This window comes from Anser cygnoides, chromosome 1 (assembly GCF_040182565.1).
Source record: "Anser cygnoides isolate HZ-2024a breed goose chromosome 1, Taihu_goose_T2T_genome, whole genome shotgun sequence".
In the NCBI taxonomy this organism is placed as follows: domain Eukaryota; kingdom Metazoa; phylum Chordata; class Aves; order Anseriformes; family Anatidae; genus Anser; species Anser cygnoides.
In genome coordinates this window covers 208787710-208810807 of record NC_089873.1, presented here as the reverse complement: position 1 = coordinate 208810807, position 23098 = coordinate 208787710, and the positions used below count along the sequence as shown (strand labels likewise).

The 23098-nt window shown below is 50.0% G+C and overlaps 2 protein-coding genes across 3 annotated transcripts in view; both read right to left on the bottom strand.

The window, feature by feature from the left end:
* The window catches only part of LOC125180516 (glycerophosphodiester phosphodiesterase domain-containing protein 5), a 32801-nt gene extending 31454 nt beyond the window's left edge, over positions 1-1347 (bottom strand). For both annotated transcript variants that reach the window (XM_066989982.1, XM_066989987.1), the window contains exon 1: positions 1219-1347. The gene's annotated coding sequence lies outside the window, so the exon portion shown is untranslated. The remainder of the gene's footprint in view (positions 1-1218) is intronic.
* Positions 1348-8660: 7313 nt separating this feature from the next.
* The window catches only part of PAK1 (p21 (RAC1) activated kinase 1), a 73800-nt gene continuing 59362 nt past the window's right edge, over positions 8661-23098 (bottom strand). Inside the window, exons 13-17 of the mRNA XM_066989981.1 lie at positions 22120-22237; positions 21617-21716; positions 16441-16637; positions 14774-14911; positions 8661-12871 (exon numbers count right to left, since the gene is read on the bottom strand). Of these exons, the coding sequence (XP_066846082.1) occupies positions 12785-12871; positions 14774-14911; positions 16441-16637; positions 21617-21716; positions 22120-22237 (640 nt within the window). The 3' untranslated portion in view covers positions 8661-12784. The remainder of the gene's footprint in view (positions 12872-14773; positions 14912-16440; positions 16638-21616; positions 21717-22119; positions 22238-23098) is intronic.

Genomic DNA, 23098 nt, shown 5'->3' with positions numbered 1-23098 from the left:
TGTGATTCTGTGATAAGAAAGCCACGGGACCGGCTGTGAAACCCAGCTTTCTATTTCTCCGCAAAGTTTCCAGGTCGCCCTGGAAACCCTGCACACCTTTTAAACATTTCAATTGCAAAGTTGCAAAGAGGCAGCTTTGGCTCCCTTCGCATGCGGAGCATTTTTTCAATTAAAATCCAGCTGGTCCCACAGCACATTCTGCATTTTCTTTTGTTAAATGCAGCTAAACTCTTTGAGCAGCTGTAGGAAATTATTTCCCTTCTCCTTTACCCTTCCACCTGGTGTCACGTGCCAGAGAATAAGTCCAGAGAGAGACTCCCTTGGGAGACCTGGATTCCCAAAGAAAAAGTAGGAGGGAAGAGAGGGTGATGTACACCCTCTGGACCTCCAGCCAGATGAAATCTGCGTTATCCAACCCCAATTGGTCCCCGCGTTGACACCAGCTAACCGAGCTGCTCCTGATTTACACCAGCACGCAGCCCTGCACCAGGGCACCCAGCCTGGGGAAGGGAAGAGGTCGCCCATCCGAGCTGGCTCGCAGCGGGTGGCAGACCCGAGAGCCTTTGCCCCCTTCCAGCCATCCCTACCAGGTCTCGATGATTTGCAGCTCTTCCCAGATGTTTGCCCTTTCACGGCTTATTTGCTCCCGGGACGACCTCCCTGTTCACACGCCGGGCAAGCTCGCGGAAAGAAAGAGAGGCTCCTTTCTCCCGTTTACTATGGAAACAGCCCTTTATCCGAGGCATTACAAATGCTCAGCCGCCAGCTCCCTCCCACCAGCCCCCGGCTCCAGCAGCCCCACCGGCCACCCACCGCTCACGTCTCTCCCCAGCTCCCCTTCCTCCCCTCAACAGGTGACGGCAAACTCCTCTGGCAGGGGTGCCAGAGCGAAGCCGGACTCCTAAACTCCTTTTTCTCTCCAAGAAGTCACCGGGAACACCCCCCTTTGCAAATAATCCCCTTTTGTTCCCGCTTCTCCCCCATCCTCCTGCTTTTCGGGCTTTGTTTCTCTGCCACCCAGGCAGCAGCTGCGACAATCGCCCCGCTGTCGGACGCCAACCAACACTCTCAAAACTCCGAAGAATACAAGAAAAGTCCTAAAAATCCACCTTCCCCCTCGCAAAGCTAACTTTTAGGGCAGGCAGGAACGGGCAAGGAGGTATGCATTTCACATAGGTGGGGGGAATCTTTAGCACGAGGACGTTGGAGGTAACTCACCTCGCCGGGACGCACATGGAGGGGTTATTTTTTGCTTTCTGCTGCTCTTGGATCGCTGTGTCCTCTGCTCGTGACACTCAGGACCCGAATGGTGGCACCGCTGTGTGACACCCAGTGTTAGGGAGGCTGCCGGAGCCGTCCCTCCCACCGTAGGAGGGGCCACGTGAGGCTTCATAAATTCAGCCCCCCGAGGCTGGGAAAATTAAAATCCCATCGTGGGATGGGGGCATGGCTCCTGGAGGAGCTGGGGACTCGTGGGTGAAGCCGGGTTTGATCCGTCCCACGCCCTGCCCACCCAGAATGTGAGAGGCTGGTGTTGAAACGCTGCCCTGGCAGAATTATGTGTCCGCAGGTTGGGATTCGAGGAGATATCCCAAAGGCGATTTTGGGCAAGACATCGCTGATCTTCAGAATTAAAACTAACAAGCATCCTCCCGGAAAGCATCTCCTGCAGCCATGAGCCCGGGGCATGAATCTGTAGCACGCAATTTCTGAGCAGCCCCAGATGCAAACAGTGCTTATTTTATTTTATTTTATTTATTTTTTATTTTGCAATGGTTTTTGGCTTTAAGATCTTAATCCTATTAGAGACATAACTCCCTTTGGAGGGGGTGAGGGGCAGATCAGTGCAACAAAAGCAGTTTGTGCGGTTGAATTTTGTAACTTCCAATGCATGGTGGCCTTTTGGAGGGATATCCGTGAAGTTTCTCAGGCTATAAGGCTTACCTTACACAGCTCCAACTTCTATTTAGTTCTCCACTGCACAAGAGGCCAAAAAAAAAAATCCCCCCTTGCCCCAAAGGGCTGCCTGAAATGCCACCACTGCAGGCTTTTCATCCCCATCACTTTTTACACTGGGATTTTTCCTGTTGGATGAAGAGAAGGTCCCTGAAAAGAAAATTCAGCAAACTGCTGTCTAAATGGAGAGGAGAAGAAGGGGGCAGAAATGATGGCCCAGTGTTTTTTAGGCAGATCACATTACAAATATAAACTTTTGATTAGAAGATGGGCCACAGAGATGACAGCCTGATTCACTCTGAAACCTAATGACGAGCAAAGGGCATATAACAGTTCCACTGTAAAAGCAGTACTGGTAATCCTTGGGTAGCACTAGATCCTATAGTACCATCATTTTCCTTTGGAGTTAGAATATTAAATAATGAGGGAGCCACAAAAGGTTGCTGAAGGCAGAAGCAGCTCTTTCTGTTCCTGCTTGTTTCTATTCCTGACCACCTTCAAGCTAACACTCAGCTGGCTGGGGTAGAGGCACGGCGTGGGGCTGTGTGCAAGCCTGTAGATAAATTACTTGGTTTATGGTCTGATTTCTGGAAAACTGATAGCGAGGGCAGGGAAGGGTGAGACTGAGAAGCCTGATGGCACTGATACGATGCAGGGAGCAGCAAGAGCAGCTTCCCCAGGTACCTGACAGGTGGGTGTCCAGCAGTTTTAGTCTCTGGGGTTGATGTGCTGGGTTATCCTCCTGAGCGGTGTGCTTGTGGCTGTGCTGAGCCCAGTTTCACTGCGGTCCTTGCCCGGGCTGCCTTTCCTCCAGCTGCTGCATCCTCAAGGTGTGGACAGGCTCCATTGGGTATGTGGGGAAAAAGGGGACAGGGCTGAGCAACATCATCAGCACAAAACTCCTCCCTGCAGCAAAGGGCAGACCATGAAAAAGGAAAGGACCATCACTGAAAACACAACCAAAGCCCTACCCCAAACCAGCAAATACCACTGCTTCGCCCCCCCCCCTCCAAAATACCAGCGTGCTTTTGCATCCTGCCCTTTCCTCTGGGTGCAGAGCCGCAAAGCCCTCGGTTTGCTCTGCGATCACCTGGCAGATGACGTAGGGGCAGGGCGGGGGCTGCTCTGCCTGCGGTATCTTTGGCTCAGAGTTCAGCAGCTTATCTCAACCAGAAAATCCTTGCCCGGTGTCCCGGCCGGTGTCCCAGCCCTTCCAGCAGCTGACATTGAAGGGAGAGCAAGCGAGCGGGGTTGTTATCACGCTCCACGTGATGGACCTCATCCAGACCTGCTTTGCACCAGGACCTGCTGGAGCCCTGCCCTGAGGTTTATGAGCCCATAAAGAGGGCATCTGCGGGGGCCGGAGCCGTAACAGCCCGGCTCGGGGATATCAGCCTTGAACTCCGCTGAGTTTTGCCTCTATTCGTGTCAGGAGAAGATAAAACCGCGGGGGAACGGCACAAACAGGGAGCGCCGGGAGCAGGGACATCTCGGTGCCCAGGTGCCTGACTAGATGCAGAGTCCCGGGCTGCATTTTGGTGAGAAATAATCACATTTTCATCCTACCACTGTCCCCCAGTGGCTTGGGACATTTGTATCGATGGGGTCGGTCACCCCTGGGCTGAGCTTGTGTCCCCGCTCCGTAGGGTTGCACAAGGAGCTGCTGCGGAGCCTTGACAGCAGGTGACTCGTGCAGGGAGCGAGGTCCCCGTAAGATTAACCACAGAAACTGCAGTGTTTATGGGCAGGAACGATACAGGAGGAGGGCAGGAGGGGACTTCAGCCCCTGCTCTCCCCTGGGGTTGTTCTCCTGTGGCAGCAGGCAAGTCTGCCTTTTGCAGGGAGCTGTGTCCCACCGAAAGGCAGACGGTCCAGTTAGCGATGGGCTGGGGGTGGAAAGGAGCAGGGGTTCAGTAAGGAGAAGCACAAAGTCCTGCAGCAGGATGTGCTGGGGGCCCCCAGCTGGGCAGCAGCTCTGCAAAAATGGACCTGGGGGTCCTGGTGGGCACCGGGTGGAAGGGAAGGCAGCCACGTGCCCTTGGCGCTCAGAGGCCTCGTGGTCTCCTGGGCTGCCTGGGGCAGAGCAGGGCCAGCAGGCCGAGGGAGGTGATCCTTCCCCTCTGCTCAGCGCTGCTGAGGCCGCCCCTGCAGTGCTGGGCCCAGCGCTGGGCCCCCCAGCCCCAGCCAGAGCTGGGCACCCTGGGGAGAGCCCAGCGCAGGGCCCCCGAGGTGCTGAAGGGCCTGGAGCACCTCTGCCGTGAGGAGAGGCTGCGAGAGCTGGGGCTGCTGGGCCTGGAGCAGAGGAGGCTCCGGGGGCTGCCAGCCATGGCCACCAGCACTGCCGGGAGGTGCCGAGAGGCCGGAGCCAGGCTCTGCTCAGGGGTGCCCGGGGCCAGGCCCAGAGGCCCCGGGCAGAGATACCTCCAGACCCTCGACACGGGGCATGTCTGAATGTAAAGACTCTGAGGGCAGCTTCATGCTGAGCAAAGGAGGAGCAAAGCCCATGTAGACGTGCCAGAGGTTTCTTCTAGAGCCCGTGACCTGCTGGCTGCACACCTTACCCAAAGCGACAGAATTTAAACTCAAAAATCAGCTTTAGGCAGCCAGGCAGTTTCTCCTGAGCCCTGGGACTTACAGCTGGGCTTTGAGCATCTTCTCCTAATGAGCTACATCCCTCGGGCAGGCAGCCAGCTGGGACCACACAGATTTATCCTACAGCCCAACGCAACACCCAGCTACAGGGAGCACAAATACAGGCTGTGGTATGGCCAGGGAAGCTTTCACGCTGCACCCCAAAGCTCTCCCTCCCACAGCAACAAGCGCTCTGCCTCTTGTAACTCCATTGCCTACTCTCCTTCATGGGGCTGGTGCTGCTGCATTGTGGTCCGGCTTGCATGGCATTACAAAAAAAGGGTGAAAGCCTGTCCTCTCCTTTCTTCTTCTCTGTTTCATGGCTGTCTTTTAGTCATCATTTTGCTCTTTCCCAGCAGAAACTAGGAGTTTGCAATGCAGGTCAAACAGGAGGATGCAACTTGTGATAACCCTAAGGTCCAAAGAAGTCTCAGTGAAGCAGATTCAAGGAGCAGCGAGGAATGAAAACCCCTGGGAAAAGCTCAGGAAAATGCCAAACGTTTCTGTGCCTGAGCAGAGTGAAGTGGGGGAGACACCGCTGGATGTCGGGAAAAGAACACAGAGAGGTTTTGCTTTGTTTTCTGCCTGCTCTGCTGCTCTGCACTGCCTCCTCCTGCCTCACGCTCCTCCAGATTCAGTGGGTCAATCTGGACCAAGGCGTTTGTCCCTTCTCTGGTGGCCCCCGGGTTATAGGGACACCCTGCTACACCCAGCAGGGACGTCACAGCGAGGTTCCCCCACCCCTGGGTTACAAACCCCATGGCTGGGCGCCCTTTAGGGACCGGCACCAGCTGCTCCTGAGCCCCACTGAGTTTGGAGGGGCTCAGATTTGGTGCTCCAGTTTCGATGTTTCCAACGGCCCAGGCTGTGCTTGGTGGCACTTGACCTCTCCAGAGGCTTCTCACCCTTCTGCCCATGGCCCTTTATGGCACAATCCCAGTGTGCTCGAGTCCTGGACACCACTAGAGGACTTTAGCTTGAGCAGGACAGGGGAAGCCACCTTGCACTCATCCCATAGCTCTAAGCAGGCCCTGATGCTGGTGCCAATACCTATCAAACCCACCAGCTGTCACAGCACAGTGGTGACACGTCCCTTCTCTCTAATCAGGCTTAGTGAGTATGGGGCCACCAGAAGGCCCCAGCAGACCTGGGGGAAGCATGAGGGCACCTGCAGGCACCCACCCTGCTGATGCTCAGACATGCACCGTGGGGACTCTTCTCTTCTCTTCTCTTCTCTTCTCTTCTCTTCTCTTCTCTTCTCTTCTCTTCTCTTCTCTTCTCTTCTCTTCTCTTCTCTTCTCTTCTCTTCTCTTCTCTTCTCTTCTCTTCTCTTCTCTTCTCTTCTCTTCTCTTCTCTTCTCTTCTCTTCTCTTCTCTTCTCTTCTCTTCTCTTCTCTTCTCTTCTCTTCTCTTCTCTTCTCTCTCTTCTCTTCGCTCTGCTCTCTTTTCTCTGCTCTGCTCTGCTCTCCTCTCCTCTCCTCTCCTCTCCTCTCCTCTCCTCTCCTCTCCTCTCCTCTCCTCTCCTCTCCTCTCCTCTCCTCTCCTCTCCTCTCCTCTCCTCTCCTCTCCTCTCCTCTCCTCTCCTCTCCTCTCCTCTCCTCTCCTCTCCTCTCCTCTCCTCTCCTCTCCTCTCCTCTCCTCTCCTCTCCTCTCCTCTCCTCAGGGCTAACCAAACATTAAAGCACATTCCTGAGAGCATTTTCCAAACGCCCGTTGAATGCTGGCAGGCTTGGGGCATCAACCACCTCCCAAGGAAGCCCGTGCCAGTGTCTGAGCACCCTCACGGTAAAGAAACTTTTCCTGCTGTCCAGGCTGAGCCTCCCCTGGCACAACTCCGTGCCATTCCCACGTAACCCAACGTCGGTGCCCAAGGAGCAAAAGCCAGTGCCTCTCTCTCTGCCTTCCCTCCTCAGGGAGCTGCAGGGAGCAGCGAGGCCACCCCACAGCCTCCTCTTCTCCACCCAGCTGCCCTCAGCCTCTCCTCTCAGCACCTGCCTTCCAGCCCTTTCCCCACTTTTGTTCCCCTGCTCCGGAGGCGCAGGCACTCCTCAACGCCCAGCTCTCAAGGTGAGGTGCAGGACGCCTCCTCCAGACCGTGGCACAAACCTCGAGCAGATGGAGGTGGAGGACGTGGGATGGTGGCCAAGGACCGTGCTGGAGCACCACAACCATCTCCTGATGCCTGCTGGGGTGTGCTGCCTGCCTTCAGCCTCCAAACTTGGAGCCTTGCAGAGGCAGCAGGGGAACACAAAGAGGAATTATCCCCAGTGCAGCTGCCGGGGGAGGGCAGCACAGCCCCAGGAATTGGAGGGGAGCAGCCAGGACAGCCCGGCAAGCTCACGGAGTTCAAGCTCTAAATTCTCCCAAAAGATGAGCCTCGGGACCAAAACTTGGGATCGCTCTGGGCAATAAAAATCAGGGATGCAGGAAAAACATCACTTATATAAAGTGCAGCAGTTTTCCCTGATGCTTGCGATAATAAACCTCTCTTCCACTCTTGTAACTACCAGCGTATTGCCTCTGCTCCTGCTCATTCCCCCCACTTCGCTCCCAAATAATAAGACCCTGCAGAACTGTTCCCACCAGTGAAAATGCTAAATTTAGGTATGAAAAAGTAAAAGTTTAAAGATCCAGGGCAGGTTTTGTGTGTCCCAGTGCATATTTAGCCTTGGGACACCCCTCTGAGATAACCACAGGTACATTTCCCTCCCGTGCAGGTGGAAAAAAAAGGCAGCAGTGGGACGAGAGGACTGGGGTTGGGAAGCATTTTGCAGCCACGAGGTTTCAACCAGGAACTCTGCACAAGCTCCTCTACTTTGCCATGGGACTAAAAAAAATAAGATTAAATAATAATAATAATAAAAAAAATAAAATAAAATAAAATAAAATTAAATTAAATTAAACTAAATAAAATAAAATAAAATAAAATAAAATAAAATAAAATAAAATAAAATAAAATAAAATAAAATAAAATAAAATAAAATAAAATAAAATAAAATAAAATAAACACTCAAGTAATGGTGTTGAGGGAAATACTGGCAGAGCCACCAGCCCCGTTACCACTTTTCAGGCACTTTTGGGGTACGTTACCAGGCTCTCCGGTCTGCCTGGTGCCCGGCTTTGTGAAGTTTCACGAGGGGAGCAGCAGGATGCAGGATGACACAGTTTGGCTGCCGGCCTCTCATGGGACAAGGACAAGGACATGGGATGCACATCGCAGCAGTGCCACCACCATCTAGTTGGCTCACTCCCACTTCCAGACGTTCCCTTTTCTTCCAGCTCCCCCTCTGACATGGGGCTCAGCACCCAAATGGCTTGTGAGAGCTCGGCAGGGCTCCCAGCGCCAGGAGGCTGAGCTGGGAAAGTCCTCTTCACGTTAGGCTTGGTTTCTTGGACTTCCAGCACCCAGCTCTGCCCTACAGCCACAAGCAGATAAAATCCTACAGCAGGGGGCTTGTGGGGGCACACGTGTCCTCCCCTTAATATTCCTTAATCCAAGCTGGGACGAGGCACTTGCACAATTATGTAGGTGATAAACTCCTGCTCTTGTCATCAGCCTCACCCTACTGACCCCGCATGTAAAAGTGATGCTGGGGAGGGCAGCTTTAGGGACCGATCCCAAATCCTCCCCCGTTTCCTCCTCTGCACCTGGAGCCGCAGACACCAAGCTCTGCCTGGGGAGACAGCAAGCAGCCAGGAGGGTCCATTTCATCACCTGCCTCCTCCTCTTCCTCCTCAAGCTGGGCTCTACATCCTGCTTCCAGGCTGGTGTTTCTCAGAGCATTAACGACTTCCAAACAGGTTAAAATAAGTGGTAGAAATCACACTTTCTGCATCAGCTTTCAGTGTAAAGTCACTTTGCTCTATCAAGTAAGATCTAATTAAAACAGATCAGAGAAACACAACTCCTTCAAGCACCCCCCCATTCATTTCTGCAAGCCTCATTGAAACAAAGGGGAGGAGAAGCAGGTCATTCATTCAGGTTTTATTTAAGGTTTCAGCTTTGCTTTCTAAATGGCTGAGCTGACCCTAACAAACCGGGCACTACCGGAGAGTTACACCAAGGCAGTACAAAGAAACAGAAACACGTTTGCCAGCTGATTTTAAAACGGCAAAGGCCCTTATTTCCCAGCAGGACAAGACACACAGACACCTGGCAGCAGGTCAGATTAGCTCCAGCTCACTTAGCACGAGTTGTTGCTCAAAGACATAAGGCTCAGTCCTCACTCTGAGCACCCCTTCATTGCACAGGAGCCCCCCGCTCCTTCCTGCTCCCAAACAGGATGCCTCAATCCACCTCAGGCTGCTCCAGCATCCTCCAAATTCCCTCAGCAGTTGGGAAACTGAGCTTTTACCTTTTGTTTCCACCTACCCCAGCACCCATCTTCTTCCCCAGACCAACACCATCCTCTGTTGCCCTCCCACCCCTTTCCTGGGGGCATCCATTTCGGCTGCAAGTTTCCATCCAGCCCCGCCAGCATCGCTGTTCTGCCACCACCGGCAGCTCCCTGCTTCTCCAAGACCCCAGCCTTGATGCTGAGAGCTGTCATTAGCAGCAAACCATGAGATTCGCCCTAGGACATTATCTATATGCTCAATCCAGTGCGTTTACAACCCCAAAATACATCCACATGTTCTCTATTACTATCAAAATAAGCCACTGAAAAGTGTCCGTATTTTATGCTAGGGAGACAAACAGACTCAGCCTTCACCTTTGACAGCTTCCATATGAAATATGCTGGGGAATCTGTAAGCTCGTAATTAAGAAAGGCGTTCAGATACGTACCCTTCTTCTTGGACTTTGGGCTGGACCTTTCACTGCCAACTGAGCTCAGCAAACTTGAAGTACCAGCAGCCTACAGGCCACTTCAGCCCATCCTTGCATGGTAAATATCATCTGGTGATACCAACCCGTGATACCTTGAGACAGACACGTTAGGATACTAACGGAGATCTCAGCTCAGAAGCAATCTCAGCTCAGCCAGCCCCTCTCACCCAAACTCTTGGCCCCACTGAACTTAAATCAATCATTTGTTTAAAGAAAACCTAGGGCTGCAGTAATCCAGCTCAATATCAGCTCTTTAAATATAGGAAGCTTGAAATGCACCAGCTGCTTCTTAAATACGATAATCTTCAGTGCTTTGGAAAAAAAAGAGATGGGTTTTACCTTTTGCCTCCACCAGGAGCTTTACGGAGCTGTGGCACGTTGTGCCATTTCGGCACCTAACCTCATAGGATTGCTGAGGATCCCTTAAAAAGGAAGCAGGTTTTCAGGATGGATAGTCAAACAATCGAATATTTCATGTTCTAATATAGAAGAGAGAATCTAATAATCAAATAAATAAGGGCTGTGATTAAAAATGGTTCAGACTCAGTAAAATTAGTTCATACTGTAGGTATATTAAAATATATTTTAAAATGCTACCAAATCAGTTCTCTTCTCTTGGAAGTTGCGTTCAAATCCCAGCAGTAAGGATGTTCTCAGAAAAAAAAATAAGAATTATTAAGTCAGACACTTGTGCTAACAGCTCTCTGTAGTGACCAGAAAGTGCTGTAAGAGGCTATGCAGCAGCTGCCACCAGTGCTGGAGCTGAGCGATGCCCAGATGAACCTAAGAGTAGAGAAAAGGATCCATCTCTGGACAAAAAAAAAATGTATCTCATTCTCCTAAACTAACTACATTCTTTTATTTATCTTTTTATTTAAGATTTCTGAGACCATGAAAACACGATGCGTCTGTTAACTTGGAATTGGGGCTAGGTACAAAGTAGCAAGTCAAACTCTTTCGCATCACAGTATGGTAAAATAAAAACAGGAGAAGATGACATGTCTACAGCCGCTGTCTTACAGCTTCCCAGTGCACAGCTCTCAGTCCTTACCAAACCAGTAAGGACCAATCCACAGTCGAAGTCAATGAGACAGAAGCACATCACGGGCTTAAGAATGGGGAGAAACAGTCACTCCTGCAGATTCCTTTCCAATAGGCAACAGAGAATCCAGGAGAGTAACTTAAATACAAGTCACCCTTTTTACCATTTTTCCTCCTGCAGAAGAATAAGCTCACGGATTTGCTCGCAGGTAGGGCACATCTGCATTACCACTCTCATCTCAAAGGGGTGCCAAGGATGGAGTGGGAAGGGAAGGCGAAGGGAAGTCAGCAACATTCAATACATTCATGGATCGGGTTTAACCCTGTGCTGTCAAAAAATGGCAATTGATGGGTCAGTAAGACCAGAGCCACATTAGATTTTAGACCTAGTGAGATCTAGCCCATCATTCCTTCCACCGCACACATGGCATTTGAGACTTGCATAGAAAATAAAACCAAACTCCTCACCAAAGAGAATTATTCGAGGGTAATGGCCTTCCCTTTCCCGATCTCCACCCCAGCCCCAAGCAGAGGAGCTCATCAAAAGATCAGGTTCCCCCCAGGGCTGGCAGCTTTGCTGCTCTGCCCAAGGAATTCATCTTGTAAGGGGAAATTTTTCATATTACATGAAGATGAAGAATGTATACAAGGGGAGGAAGGCGGAAGATTTGGCAATGGGCTTCAGACATTACAGACTCACGTCAGACAGTGGCCACCCTGTAGCCTGAAGGATGGGAGAAGACACCAAAAAAGCAAGGGACCTTACAGGCTTTCTCTACGCCTGTAAAACCAGTGCAAGGGATGTCATGTATCGCAGAGTGAATGGGGAAAAATATATGTATATATTTCAATCACAAGCCCGGGGCAGGGAGGAAAGGACTGATCCAGCAGCAGGTCTCAGCAAGAAGCAGGAATGAGTTTCTGTGCAACACAAGTGCTCTGGGGAGAGGAGAACTGGATTAAACTCACCCTGGAAATGACCGAAGCGATACGTACAGAGAAAGCAAGATCTTTTATCCGTTCCCTCTGTGTGCAGTTACTCCTCTTCAGAGCCACTCGCTATCCCACAGGACTACAGAAGCTTGTATCACTTAATGCATCGCTTGTAAGCACCCAGTGACGATAACATGAAAACCCATCCCATCCGACAGAGTTGTCTGGTGACAGTGAATTCTCCAACCCTCCCTCAGCCCCGAGTTAAGAAATGCAGCAGTCCTTTTATTAAAAATCAGGATACAGTTCAACATAACGCCAGTGTTTACACCCGATCTCTCTAGTAGTTCCAGGATCGCTGTTGTTTTACATATCATTAGCAACCAAAGGAGTCAGTAGCATAAAGATATCAGTTCACTCGCTCATTTCAAAAAAAATAAAATAAAATGAATGCCCCTATGCTTCCAAGGAAACACTGTCCATGATCAGGTTGTTTTCTGTTGGCCTTGGTCTAAGAAGCAAGAGTTTTCACCATCATCTTGCAGGCAGATCTTATCTTCCTAAGAGCAATTGTTCTGTTTGCTTTCTCTTACAGGGCAGGTCTCCATGAAGCCTGACAGCACTAATAAAATAACCCTAAAAGAAATCCCAGTTGATTTTTCCTGTGATTTTTCTAGAATATCAGAACTCTTTGAAAGCTGTTTAATTACTTGAGTTGAAACGAAAGTGTGCGGGGAAGGACCTTGATTCACACAATTTGGCAAAAAGATCACGCGTTGTCCAACAGCTGCAAGAAGCACACACAGGCTTTCTCCTTGCTCCCCCGAAGCATCCAGCGGTGCTGCGGGAGGGCTGCATGGTCCTGCCCTCGTTCCCCTTCCAGTTGTTTTAGCTGTTCCGATTGCTGCTGCCTGCTTCCTTCCCTCCTCAAGTCATCCAAGGCAGAGAGCAGCCTCAGTGCTGGAAGAGCAGCTTGGCAAAAGCAGGAAGAGTCCAGCCAGCAGAAGATTTACTTTATTAAGATAAACATGGTCTAAAGGCTCCACATTATCTTTAAAAATAAACACAGTAAGAAATACGAAAACAAACTGGGTTTGCTACGGGTAGGTCAGGTTCAGATGTTCTCAGAAGATCTTCCCAGCCATAAAATATACCCTTCCCCTACCGTGCCCATCGAGGAGGATGGAAAGACAGTTCACTACGCAAGATCAGCAGCGTACCTGTTGTGTGCCCTCCCACGTTCAGCAAACGATACATCTGCTACCCTTCAAGGCAGATCAAAGTTTTAAGAACACCCCTGTGAAGGAGGAGCAGGAGGGGACAGGGACAGGTAATTCGGTTTCTGTAGGGAACATCTAAAAGGCTTGACACGACGGCTGTGCTGGCTCCCCCGCTTTAATGGTTGTTCTTTGCTGCTTCTTTAGCAGCAAGAATCAGAGGAGTGAGACTAGAAAGAGGCTTTGCAATTTTCAGGAACTGGTGCTAGGAAGAGGAAAAAGGAAAAAAAAAAGGTTACATTTCTCAGAACATGTCCCAAAAGCCTGGTGTTTACACAAAATATCAGGACCTAGACCTGTATGAACTCCAACAACCTCCAAGCAGGTGAAACAAAAAAGGCACGATGAGCAAGAAAGTTCACTGTGACTTTTGGGCCTCACCTGAACTGATAAAGATCTTTGCACCCAACACATCCTAATTTCTCCAATGTTTATACACTCTCAAGATCAAGCAAGTTCTCCCAGGAAATAAATTCATGCAAAATCTACAGTGAAATTCTTTGTGGAAGGGAGGTGTAAGTAAAAGCAACCTGCGCAGTTCCAAAACATTGCACAGGGCTTCCTGCAGCAATCATCTCTCCATTCTTTCTTTCCTGTTACCACAGATCTGGTGAAAACATTGCCTTGGCCTTCTAAAGCTATTAGAAATTTTCAGAACAGCTGGGACTGAGGAGCACAGCAGGGAATTCACAACAGGACCAGTCAGGCCATCTCCTAAACCAGGTGCTCTGTTCCGTTAAACAATATTGATTATCGAGCATGCAACAAGCAGTAGGTGGTGTCACAAAGTGCTTCTTGCAGCACATGTGGTGTTTGTTTCGGGGGCAAGGCTTAAAACATAACATCTGCAACAGAGGAAGAAGTTTTCCCTGTGTTCAGGGTTAAGTGGAAAGCTTGCAATACTCCAGCCTCGCAGAGAAAGTCTAGGTTGGGGACAGAGACTGACACAAAACAGCTAATCAGACGAGTGGAGGCATGAAGCCCACAAGCTGTTCTGAAAACCCAAAATAATTAAGTCCCCCAGGACTTCTGAGCACCAGAAGGGATCAACCACCCAATCTGAACACACTTCAGAGGTGGAAAAATCCGAGGCTAAAAGGTAAAGGCAGGCAGAAATGCTGCAGTCCCAATGTTCTCCTGCCCCAAGGGACACAGCACTGCTGCTGTCTGATACTCTGGAGCTGGCAAGTCCAGGAGAAAAAGTCAGCTTTCATCTACTGCCATTCTTTCTGCCGGTGATTAATGCTTCATTAGTGTCTCAGAAAGGCAGCAGCACTCCCAAAGCTGAACCCAGTAGACAAACTAAAGGAAAGAAAGGAACACCAAAAAAGAGACAACTGTCTCACAGGCGAGGTCTGAGGGCCCCATCATCACAGATTTATTTTACAAAGAGCTGAAGCACGTTTTCCACCCCCATGGGAGGTCTGACAAAAGGAAACACATGAACACTCCTCATCTGTGTTGGTAAAAAGCCTGGCAGCTTCGTCCTTCACTTTCACCAGGAGTCCAGACAAAGACACCAGGTTTTCAGTGAAATAACTGAGGATTTCTCACAAGCTTGGTTCCATCACCTCTGCAGGAAGAGCTGTATCTGGCAAAATGTGTTAACGCCAAACTGCTGCAGTTAATGCAAGACGTGCCCCTTCCAGAAAGCTTTGGGAACTCTCCCCCAGAAGGGAGACAACCAGAGCATTCGATAGCTGGAAGCCCTCCTGTTATCCAAATGGGAACAGGCATGGCCAGACCGCAACACCACAGCCAGATGTTAGGGTGAGCTGCATGAAGAAGCCACGGGAATTAAGGGGCTCGGCAGCTGGCAGGATCGGGGCACGGCAATTATTTGAGGTTGGTTACAGAACACGCTGCACAGCTGCTGCCAGTAGCAAGTACAGCACAAAAAGGAAAGTACTCTGTTAACGCTTCATTAGGGATTTGGGGTTTTTTGGTTGGTTGGTTTTGGTTTTTTTTGTTCGTTTCTTCATGGTAAATTATCTCTGCTGTGCTTGTGACTTCAGATGACGCAGTATTTAAGACCCCAAATGACATTGCTCCACATGCCTATTCTCACTCTAGAATGCTTAATTCCGCCCCGTTCCCCAGCACTTACCTGGAGCAGCTCTTTTGCAGAACCTCTTTTTTCCACGTCCATTTCAAGACAGCGATTTAGGAAGTCTCGGAATATGGGTGAAAGCTTTTCTGGATTCTGCAGTTCCGGAGTCCCGTTAGTAGCAATGAGATACAGGGCCTAAAGCAAAGCAAGCACCAAAGAAACAGGAGGTTACGAAGGTCAGACTCCAGCTGCAGATTACAGAGGCACCCATTTTTCCTCTCCCTCCCCACAGTTCAATGGGGAAAAACAAAACCAAAACAAAAACCCTTATCAGGGTGACTAATAAATGCTTAAGTTTCAGCAAAGAGAAGAGCTGCCGGCCCTATTTTTATGTGGATGGGATCCAATCCTTTCTTGCTTTACCATCGTAATCTGGGTTTGGATCCTGCAGCCCTCTCAAGGGATTAAGAGGACAAAACCAGCAGTCCAGACTGTGTTTACAGGGGGAAGTTGGCTGGCACAGCTCTGCCAGTGCTCGACTCCTGCAATAACTATATCCTCATGGGAAGGTACCCCTGAATAATCAGGAGGCTTTGTTCTCTCGATACTTTGCCCAATTGCACAAGGCCTAAAAAGTCGATACTCTAAAGATGCAGTTGGTCCTTTACAAAAGATGGCCAGTAGGTTCTCAAGCAGCACTTAACACCCTACAGAAACAAGTGGAGTCGTTTTGCTGCTGCTTGGGAATGAAGAAGTCTCTAAGACTCAGGAAATTCAGAATTCATCCACTGCAAAATTTTACTATTAAAAGAAAATCGCTAGATGCCTTTTAAAAGGAAACAGACATCTGGCAGAGGCCTTCTGAGCTCACTGCTCATCACATCTCAAGGTAGAGGTCTGATAGCCTGGGAACTGCAACAAGTTAAGTTAAATGAGAGCAAAGCACCGCGTTGCTTAGCCATCCTCATTTAACTCCACACCAACTTTTTCCTTTCACATTTCTTCACTGCTGCACTTCTCTCCCAAAATCATCTCCAGTCAAAGAGGTGGAAACAAGTTAAACAGAACTGTTCTAGATCCCTTCGTCCTGTTTAGCTTAGAAAAAAAGCCATAAAACTGGCTTACACCAAGAACAGCCGCATTCCTACAAACTGATAGAATTTCCCCTTTCATTAAAGAATACGAAGGGAAAGACACCAGCAGGGGCAAAGCCTGATTAAAGGCTAGTTAAACTTGGAGCTTTATTTGCAAATAAATATTGTAAATAAATAAAATTTATTATTTGCAAATAAATAAAATTCTTTAATGCAAATAGGAACAATGCACCAGCAAGAAAAAGCCCTGTTTATAAAAGAGCAATGTGATATTCTTTGAATTCAAGGACAGCTCTCTTCCCCACTCACAAGGATTTAAGAAGCCGGGCACTCTGGGGCCAGAAGGTGCCCCTATCGGCCTCTCCAGAAAGGGGGGAATTATGGATGCACCACAGGATTAACTCAGACCCTACCTGAAGGTCTGCAACAGGAAGAGCCTGTGCCCTCTACCACCCAGAACCAGCCATGGCTTCTAACTTAAATGACCACAATCTTCTCACTACAGCATCTAAGGAGACGTGTAGCTGCATGTGATGAAACCACAGCGGAGGTTCACCTGCCTCCTCCAGAGCCTAGGTTAACCAGCAGGCTCAGCGAAGGCCTGAGGGCAAAAAAAAGGCACTCACTTACTCTCAGGGGGTTTTCATTGAGGTAGGGGGGTTCTCCTTCGATCATCTCGATGGCCATTATCCCCAGTGACCAGATGTCCACTTTGGGCCCGTAGGCTTTTCGTGTCACCACTTCAGGCGCCATCCAGTACGGGGTCCCCACCATGGTGCTGCGCTTGCTCTGTTCGGGAGTGATCTGGGCACAGAAGCCAAAGTCAGCTGGAAAAGCAAAGAAGGAGGGAAGAAATAGTTAGAAATCAGCAGGTTTCTCCAAAAACAACACGTACTGATGCCACAGCTGTGGTACAAGCTAGCCTGTTGCACTGCCTGCTACATTGCTGCTGCAAAGGAGGGCTGGTTTTGTGGTTAACAAGGTGTTCAGGAGTAAGCTTCTAAATCTGACTCGCTGAGGCCATCAACATCACAGAGCTGCTCACTTGTCGATGTGAAGGATGGTGATCAGTAAAGAGCTGTACATGGATGCTGTGAAACGTGGCAGTGCAGCATTTGGCAGCTGTAATACACTGTGTAACACATGCTCTCAAGCCTGTTCCTGGGTCTGTGAAAACAGAAACCAATGCCCAGTCTGTCCTCCCTCCACCCACACCCACCAGTATTATCTGGTCGTATTTTCAGTCCCACAGATAGTATTTCCCCAGAGGATGTACCATCTCTCAAACACGATTTGCTTTCTAGAGCAAATACTGTGTTCAGAATAAATTTAAGGACCTAATTTGGTACTTATTATTTTCTTTGAAAAGACAGAAAGCTGAAGAGCCTTCCTATGGAAATTGCTTGGCCCTTATTTGCATTTGACTTTCCAAAAGATCACGGAATCATAGAATCATAGAAAAATTAAGGTTGGAAAAGCCCTCCAAGATCACCTGGTCCAACCATCCCCCTACAAACAATGTCACCCACGAAACCACGTCCCCAAGCACCACGTCCAACCTTGCCTTGAACACCCCCAGGGACAGGGACTCCACCACCTCCCTGGGCAACGCGTCCCAATGCCTGACCGCTCTTGCTGAGAAGAAACGTCTCCTAATTGTTTTAATTGGTGAAGAGTAGCACTCTTTGTTCAATTCTTTGTTTTAATTGTTGAAGAGTAGGGCCATGACGTTTCCATTTTTCCACTCACCAGTGACATCGCCCGACTGCCAGGACTTTTCAACTGTGATGGAGAGCGGCTTGGCAACCCCATCAGCCAGTTCCCTCAGGACCCTGGGATTCATGTCGTCAGGTCCCATAGACCTGGACCTGTTTACATTCAGCAGGTGGTCTCGAACCTGCTCTGCACTTACAGTGGGTGGGACTCCCCCAGCCTCCACCTACGGGTTCAGGGAAATGACTTGGGAAGCCCATCTACCAGTGCAGACGGAGGCAAAGAACTTGCTGAGTACCTCAGCCTTCTCCGTGTCTGTCGTTACCAATTACTCAGATATAGAAACTCACTCCTAATATAAGAAATTAGACACCTCTAATCGCTTCCACACTACTATTTTCACCCCTCAGTTTATTTTCACAAATGTTAAAGGCGCATGGTGGCCCCTGGGGACTCCTCCTGTCAGCCCAGCGCAGCAGCCCGAAGGGAGCTGGGTCCTCTCTTGTGCTCTTCCTCGAGGCTCTGTGCAGAGGGGCTGACACCTCTCGCACAAGGGCTGGCGGATGGGAAAGAAACACGCACACAAGCCCTGAATATCGGCAAGAGTTCTTTATTGCCAGGTATTTGGTGGCTCCAAGCTAATGCCTGGGATGGAGCCTGCGCGACGAGGAGTAGGGAGCTCGCCGGGCCCTGCTGCGTAGCTACCGGTGTTCTCTCATGGCACGCAGCAGAGAGCTGCCGGGGTAGTCCCAGGTGTGATGTGGCCGAGGTGGATCCACTTCCATGGGTTCCTCCGCCTCTTCTTGTGGATCCACCTCCATGGGCTCCACGGTGTCAGGCAGGAGGACAAGCCAGTCCTTGCCTGGGACTGCCCACACGGGATGCCTCCCATCAGCTGTGTTCTCCGGCCAGGGTGCCGAACGAGGGGGTCGCCCAGTTCCATTGCCTGGTCCCATGCCACTCTCCACTTGATATTCATTCGTGGGTTTCACGCCGCCATCTCTTTTACGGCCACGGCTGGGTCCCTCGCTGCGATCTGGCCGATGGGCACGCCTCTGCTCCCCACGGCTCTCCGCATCACGCTCCCGTCTTCGCTTCACACCACCACTGCACCTCTGGTTAGGCCCAGGCCCCCTGCTGCTGGATGTCTGAGGGGCCGGCCTGTTCCCCGCATCGCTGCGGTGCCAGTGATATCTCCGATAATCGTCTCTGGGCCGGGCAGCAGGCTTCCCCCAGGCACTGATGTCTTTTGTGCCGCAGGTGCTGTCCCTCTGCCCATGAGACATCTTTCTCCCATTAGCTGCCATCTTCTCGGTGCTTCCTCAGATCGCTTCGCGGTCCTCACACCGAGGAGGGCTGCCGCTCGCCTTGCTCCTTTCTCTGGCCTTCCTCCTGCCGCTTACGCTGGCTCTCAGAGGACCGAGTCGCTGAGCAAGTGGCGGGCCAGTGGCAGGGGGCCTCTTTTATAGGGCCCGGGGCAAAGGCGTGACAGCGGTGGCCACTGTGACCTCAGCAAGGCTCTGTGATGGAGCGGCCCGTGCGAGGCCAAAGGCGGCTGCGTTGGGAGAGGCCTGCAAGATGCCCTCATGTGGACAAGGAGGAGGGCTGGGGGGGCTGAGGTTCCCCTTTTCTGGGGCTGGCTCCCCCCCAGGCCATTTGGCTTGACAGAGAGAAAGGCTGCCCCATGCAATCCTGCCTCAACCCATTTTTTTCTCCCCATCTCCAAGGCTTAGAATCTCTCGTTAACAAAAGAAAACACCACCAACAAAACCAAACCAGACCCATTCAAAAGGCTAAAGCAGTCAAAACTGAAGTACCCATCGTGACTGTTCATACCTTGCAAAAGTTTGTACTACATTTGGTAAAATTCTGCAACATGCACATGGTGTGGGGGGAATAGAAATTACATTCAGAGTCTGAGTCTGGAAAACTGTGCCTGAACAGGGAAAAGCAAGGGATGTGTTTAATCAACAGGCTCCAGCACTCTCTTCTTATAAAAAAGACAGCACTTAAACTTGATAACTCCTTACAAAGAACAAGTGAGGAATAAAGAGAGGACATCAGCATTCCTCAAGAGGGAGAAGAAACATGACATGGACTTAGAATTAAACATTTCCTTTACACACACACATGCACTGTGTATTGTAGAGTACAACGTGAGTGCGCGTCTAGTGATTTCCCTCTCTGCACTCCCAGTTGGATTACTGGTGTCTTATCTCTGTGCCCTCTGCCTTTTATAAACCAGATGCTTGATTCATCGGGGGGGTTAGGAGCTTCAGCTGAGAGCAGGGTCCACTGGTGGCAGTCGTTAGATGTTCCTCAACCTCTCAGTAACACAACAGCATTGAAATGAGTAAGAGGAAGGAGACTGAAGCTCTAAAAGGGGGGATACTTTTGTTTAAAAAGGCTTTGGCAAAGCCAGGAACAGCAGTCAGGGGGTCTGGTCAGCAGCCTTGTGCCCTCAGCAGGAGAGATCAAGCAAGCAAGGTTGGTCTTGTGTCCTAGCCTGCCAGGGCTACAAGAGCCACAGTGAAACACCCGCCTGGATTTTAGTTTAAATGGGAGCAAAAGGGGCAGGATAATGAGGAACTAAAAAGTTCTCTCCCTCCAACTGGACATCAGAGTGGGACTGAGCTCGTCCTGCAGAGCGCCCCCACCTCCATCAGCCAAGAAACAAGGCACCAGCACCTTTGTGGGGCTCTCCCCAGCCTTGGGGACCAGGAGCCAGACTTTTTCACAGGGGTTTTCTATACAGAGCTCGTCCACCTGTCCTGCCACAGCTCCCAGGCAGCACCAAACACTTTCCCAAGCTGATACCAGTGCTGTCACCAGCGGGTGCAGAGAAATGAAAGCATCCATCGACTAGGGCTTCTGGGCAAAGGTGTTGGCCCACCTCCTTCATAACAGGCTTCACCAAACTGGATGTGTTCTTGTGTGTCCAGCAGAATCAACGCAGCAAGATGTCCTGCCCATCCTGACCCCAGGATGGCATTACAGGTCTAATTTCAGGCAGAATGATGAAAATTAAACTGATCCCCAGCTGAGTTTTTATCAAGGCTAACAAGCACGAAAGGTACATATGGTCCACAAACAGAGCACATTTCCAGCAGAGCCAGTAAGAAGCTCAGGTCCAGAAGCTTACTGCATCATACCCACAGGGACTTTCCTAACTTGAAGCTCCAGCCAAGTACTTGCATACTGTGCTGAAAGACGTGCTTCCGTAAGAACAGAGCACCTCGGCCCTGATAAGCTATTCACTGCTAACACTCCCGAGATCTGACTGCACTGAAGTGCAGCTTCAGTCTAAAAAGTAAATTAAGTGAAAAAAAATTAAAAAATCAAAAAAAATAAAACACCTTCTTACTCAGCATATCTGCACTGTGTGAATTTTGAGTCATATCTGTTGTCACTGCTGGCAAAAATAGATGTATTTATGCCTGTTGGGCGCTAGCCATCAGAACTGGGAGGGAGAGGGAGGAAGCACGGTTCTGTTAAAGCCCTACGAGGAAGATAATCATTCACTGGTCCCCAGACTTATCTCTGCATGGGCAACGGCAAGCACAACAGCTACCTTAGCACCAACAGTCTCAAGGTCTTCATTACTGGTGATAACGCACAGAGGAAACAACATTAAGAGTTCGGATTGGGCTGGGTTTGTAAGATTAAATGCTTTCTAGCTGAACAGATTGCAACTTCCCCTCCACCCACCTCCATCACCCAAGTACCTGCAGTATTTTCAAGACTGGAGAGATCACAAACGGAGAAAGGCTTGTCACCCTACACCTAAAAACCCAGCTTTCTAGACTGGAGGTGCATTAAAATCCTGTTATTTTACACAACACAAACAGATGGCCCAAGGCTAAATGAACACCAAATCTCATTGCACGTCTGTTAGCAGTTCACAGGGATTTATGCTTGCCTATCTCCATTGAAACACGTGCCACAAAAATACCTACAGCAGCATTTCTACACACCCTCCACCACCACAGCACCAAGCAGCTCAAGCACCCATCTCCCCACCAGGCCTGTCCCGTAGCAGGGAAGAAGCCTGGGTTGATAACTAAAGTCACCACCAGCGCTGTTCCCCTCATACTTAGTTTGACGGAGCCGTCCATGCCCAGCAGGATGTTGTCACTCTTGATGTCTCTGTGAATAACTTGGTTCGAGTGGAGGAATTCCAGAGCCTGGAGACACTGAAAAAAGAAAGGAAGAGGTTCTTATGTGCATTAAGTACAATTAGCCAGCCAAGGACTCTAACAATGTGCATTTTGAGTAGCATGGGCTTAGCTTTTTAGAGCCTTTTCTATATCCAGTATGTGCAGGGCTACAGAGACATCCCCACTGGGACCAGCAGGAGGACAAGTTAGCCCTGAAGAAAACAGGCGTAACCACAAGGATTCCAGCCCCTTTTTGCAGTCCTCACTCTAGGGTGAAAGCTAACAGGAGCATGCCACCACCTCCCCAGTGAAATCCATCCTCTGAGAAGATGACTGCAGCAGTAGAGAAGCTGTAGACAGCTCCTCCAGCAGAATACATCAGAGAAAGCCCTGTCCCCTTCCTCCTCTCAGCTCGCCCAGGCTGTGGGTGCAGCTTTACCTCTCGGCACACAGCTGCGATTTGTCCTTCATCCATGCAGGTCTCTGTCACAACATCTGTTAGGGAGCCTCCTGCCAAGTACTCCATGACGACCCAGAGCTCTTCTCCTACAAGGTAGCTGAAGTGCCAAAAACAGTTTTTAGAACAAGCAAATATGAGCACGTCACCGTTTACTGAGTCAGAACGCACTGGGTTTTAAAGCTATCTTAGAAGTGCAGGGAAACCATGAGGCTTGAACAGAATATTTAAATGTACTGGGGCACCAGGTACTCATGGCAACTTCTGTGTGTTGGAGGATCTGACCACAACCTGAAAGAGCAGACAAAGGGTGAGTGCAGAAAGCTGAGGAGAAAACAGGGCTGAGGTGATGGAAGAGCAGGTTCAAAGTTTCCTGCCCACAAAAGCAAGGCTGGTGTCTTCTGCCATGGGAAGGGCCCAGGCTAAGAAAGAGACAAGCTCACAATTCCTTCCAACAGTGGGAGAAAGAGGAAAGAGATACCAGGAAAGGACGGGGTCCAAGCATGCATCCCTAAACAGCTGGTGCACAGCATGATTTTCAAGGGCTCGTGCACTGAAAAAGGTGGCTGTGGGCTGTTCTGACACCACTGGCATCCTCCTACCCGAAGCAACGGCCTACCCTTGCCCAGGCACACGGACAGTCCTGGGTGGTTGCCCATGTACAACTTTTCAGGTCTTTTTCAAGAACACCATTTTTTAAGCATCATGCATTTGAAAAATCTCATCTGTAGGAAGCCTGTAGGAAGATAAATAGGAAAAAGCTGAGATGAGGGTGACTTTTCACATCCATTTGGGATATTGTTCTCTGCTGGGAGCACGTGTGCTCATGTCTAGAAGCAGAAGACCTGGGTTGAAGGCACCAGCATTAACTCATGTAAAAAATAATCATCACCAACCACTTCTGCCTTTTTGGGCCCATCCAGAAAAAAATCAACACAACCTTTCACAACAGATACATCAG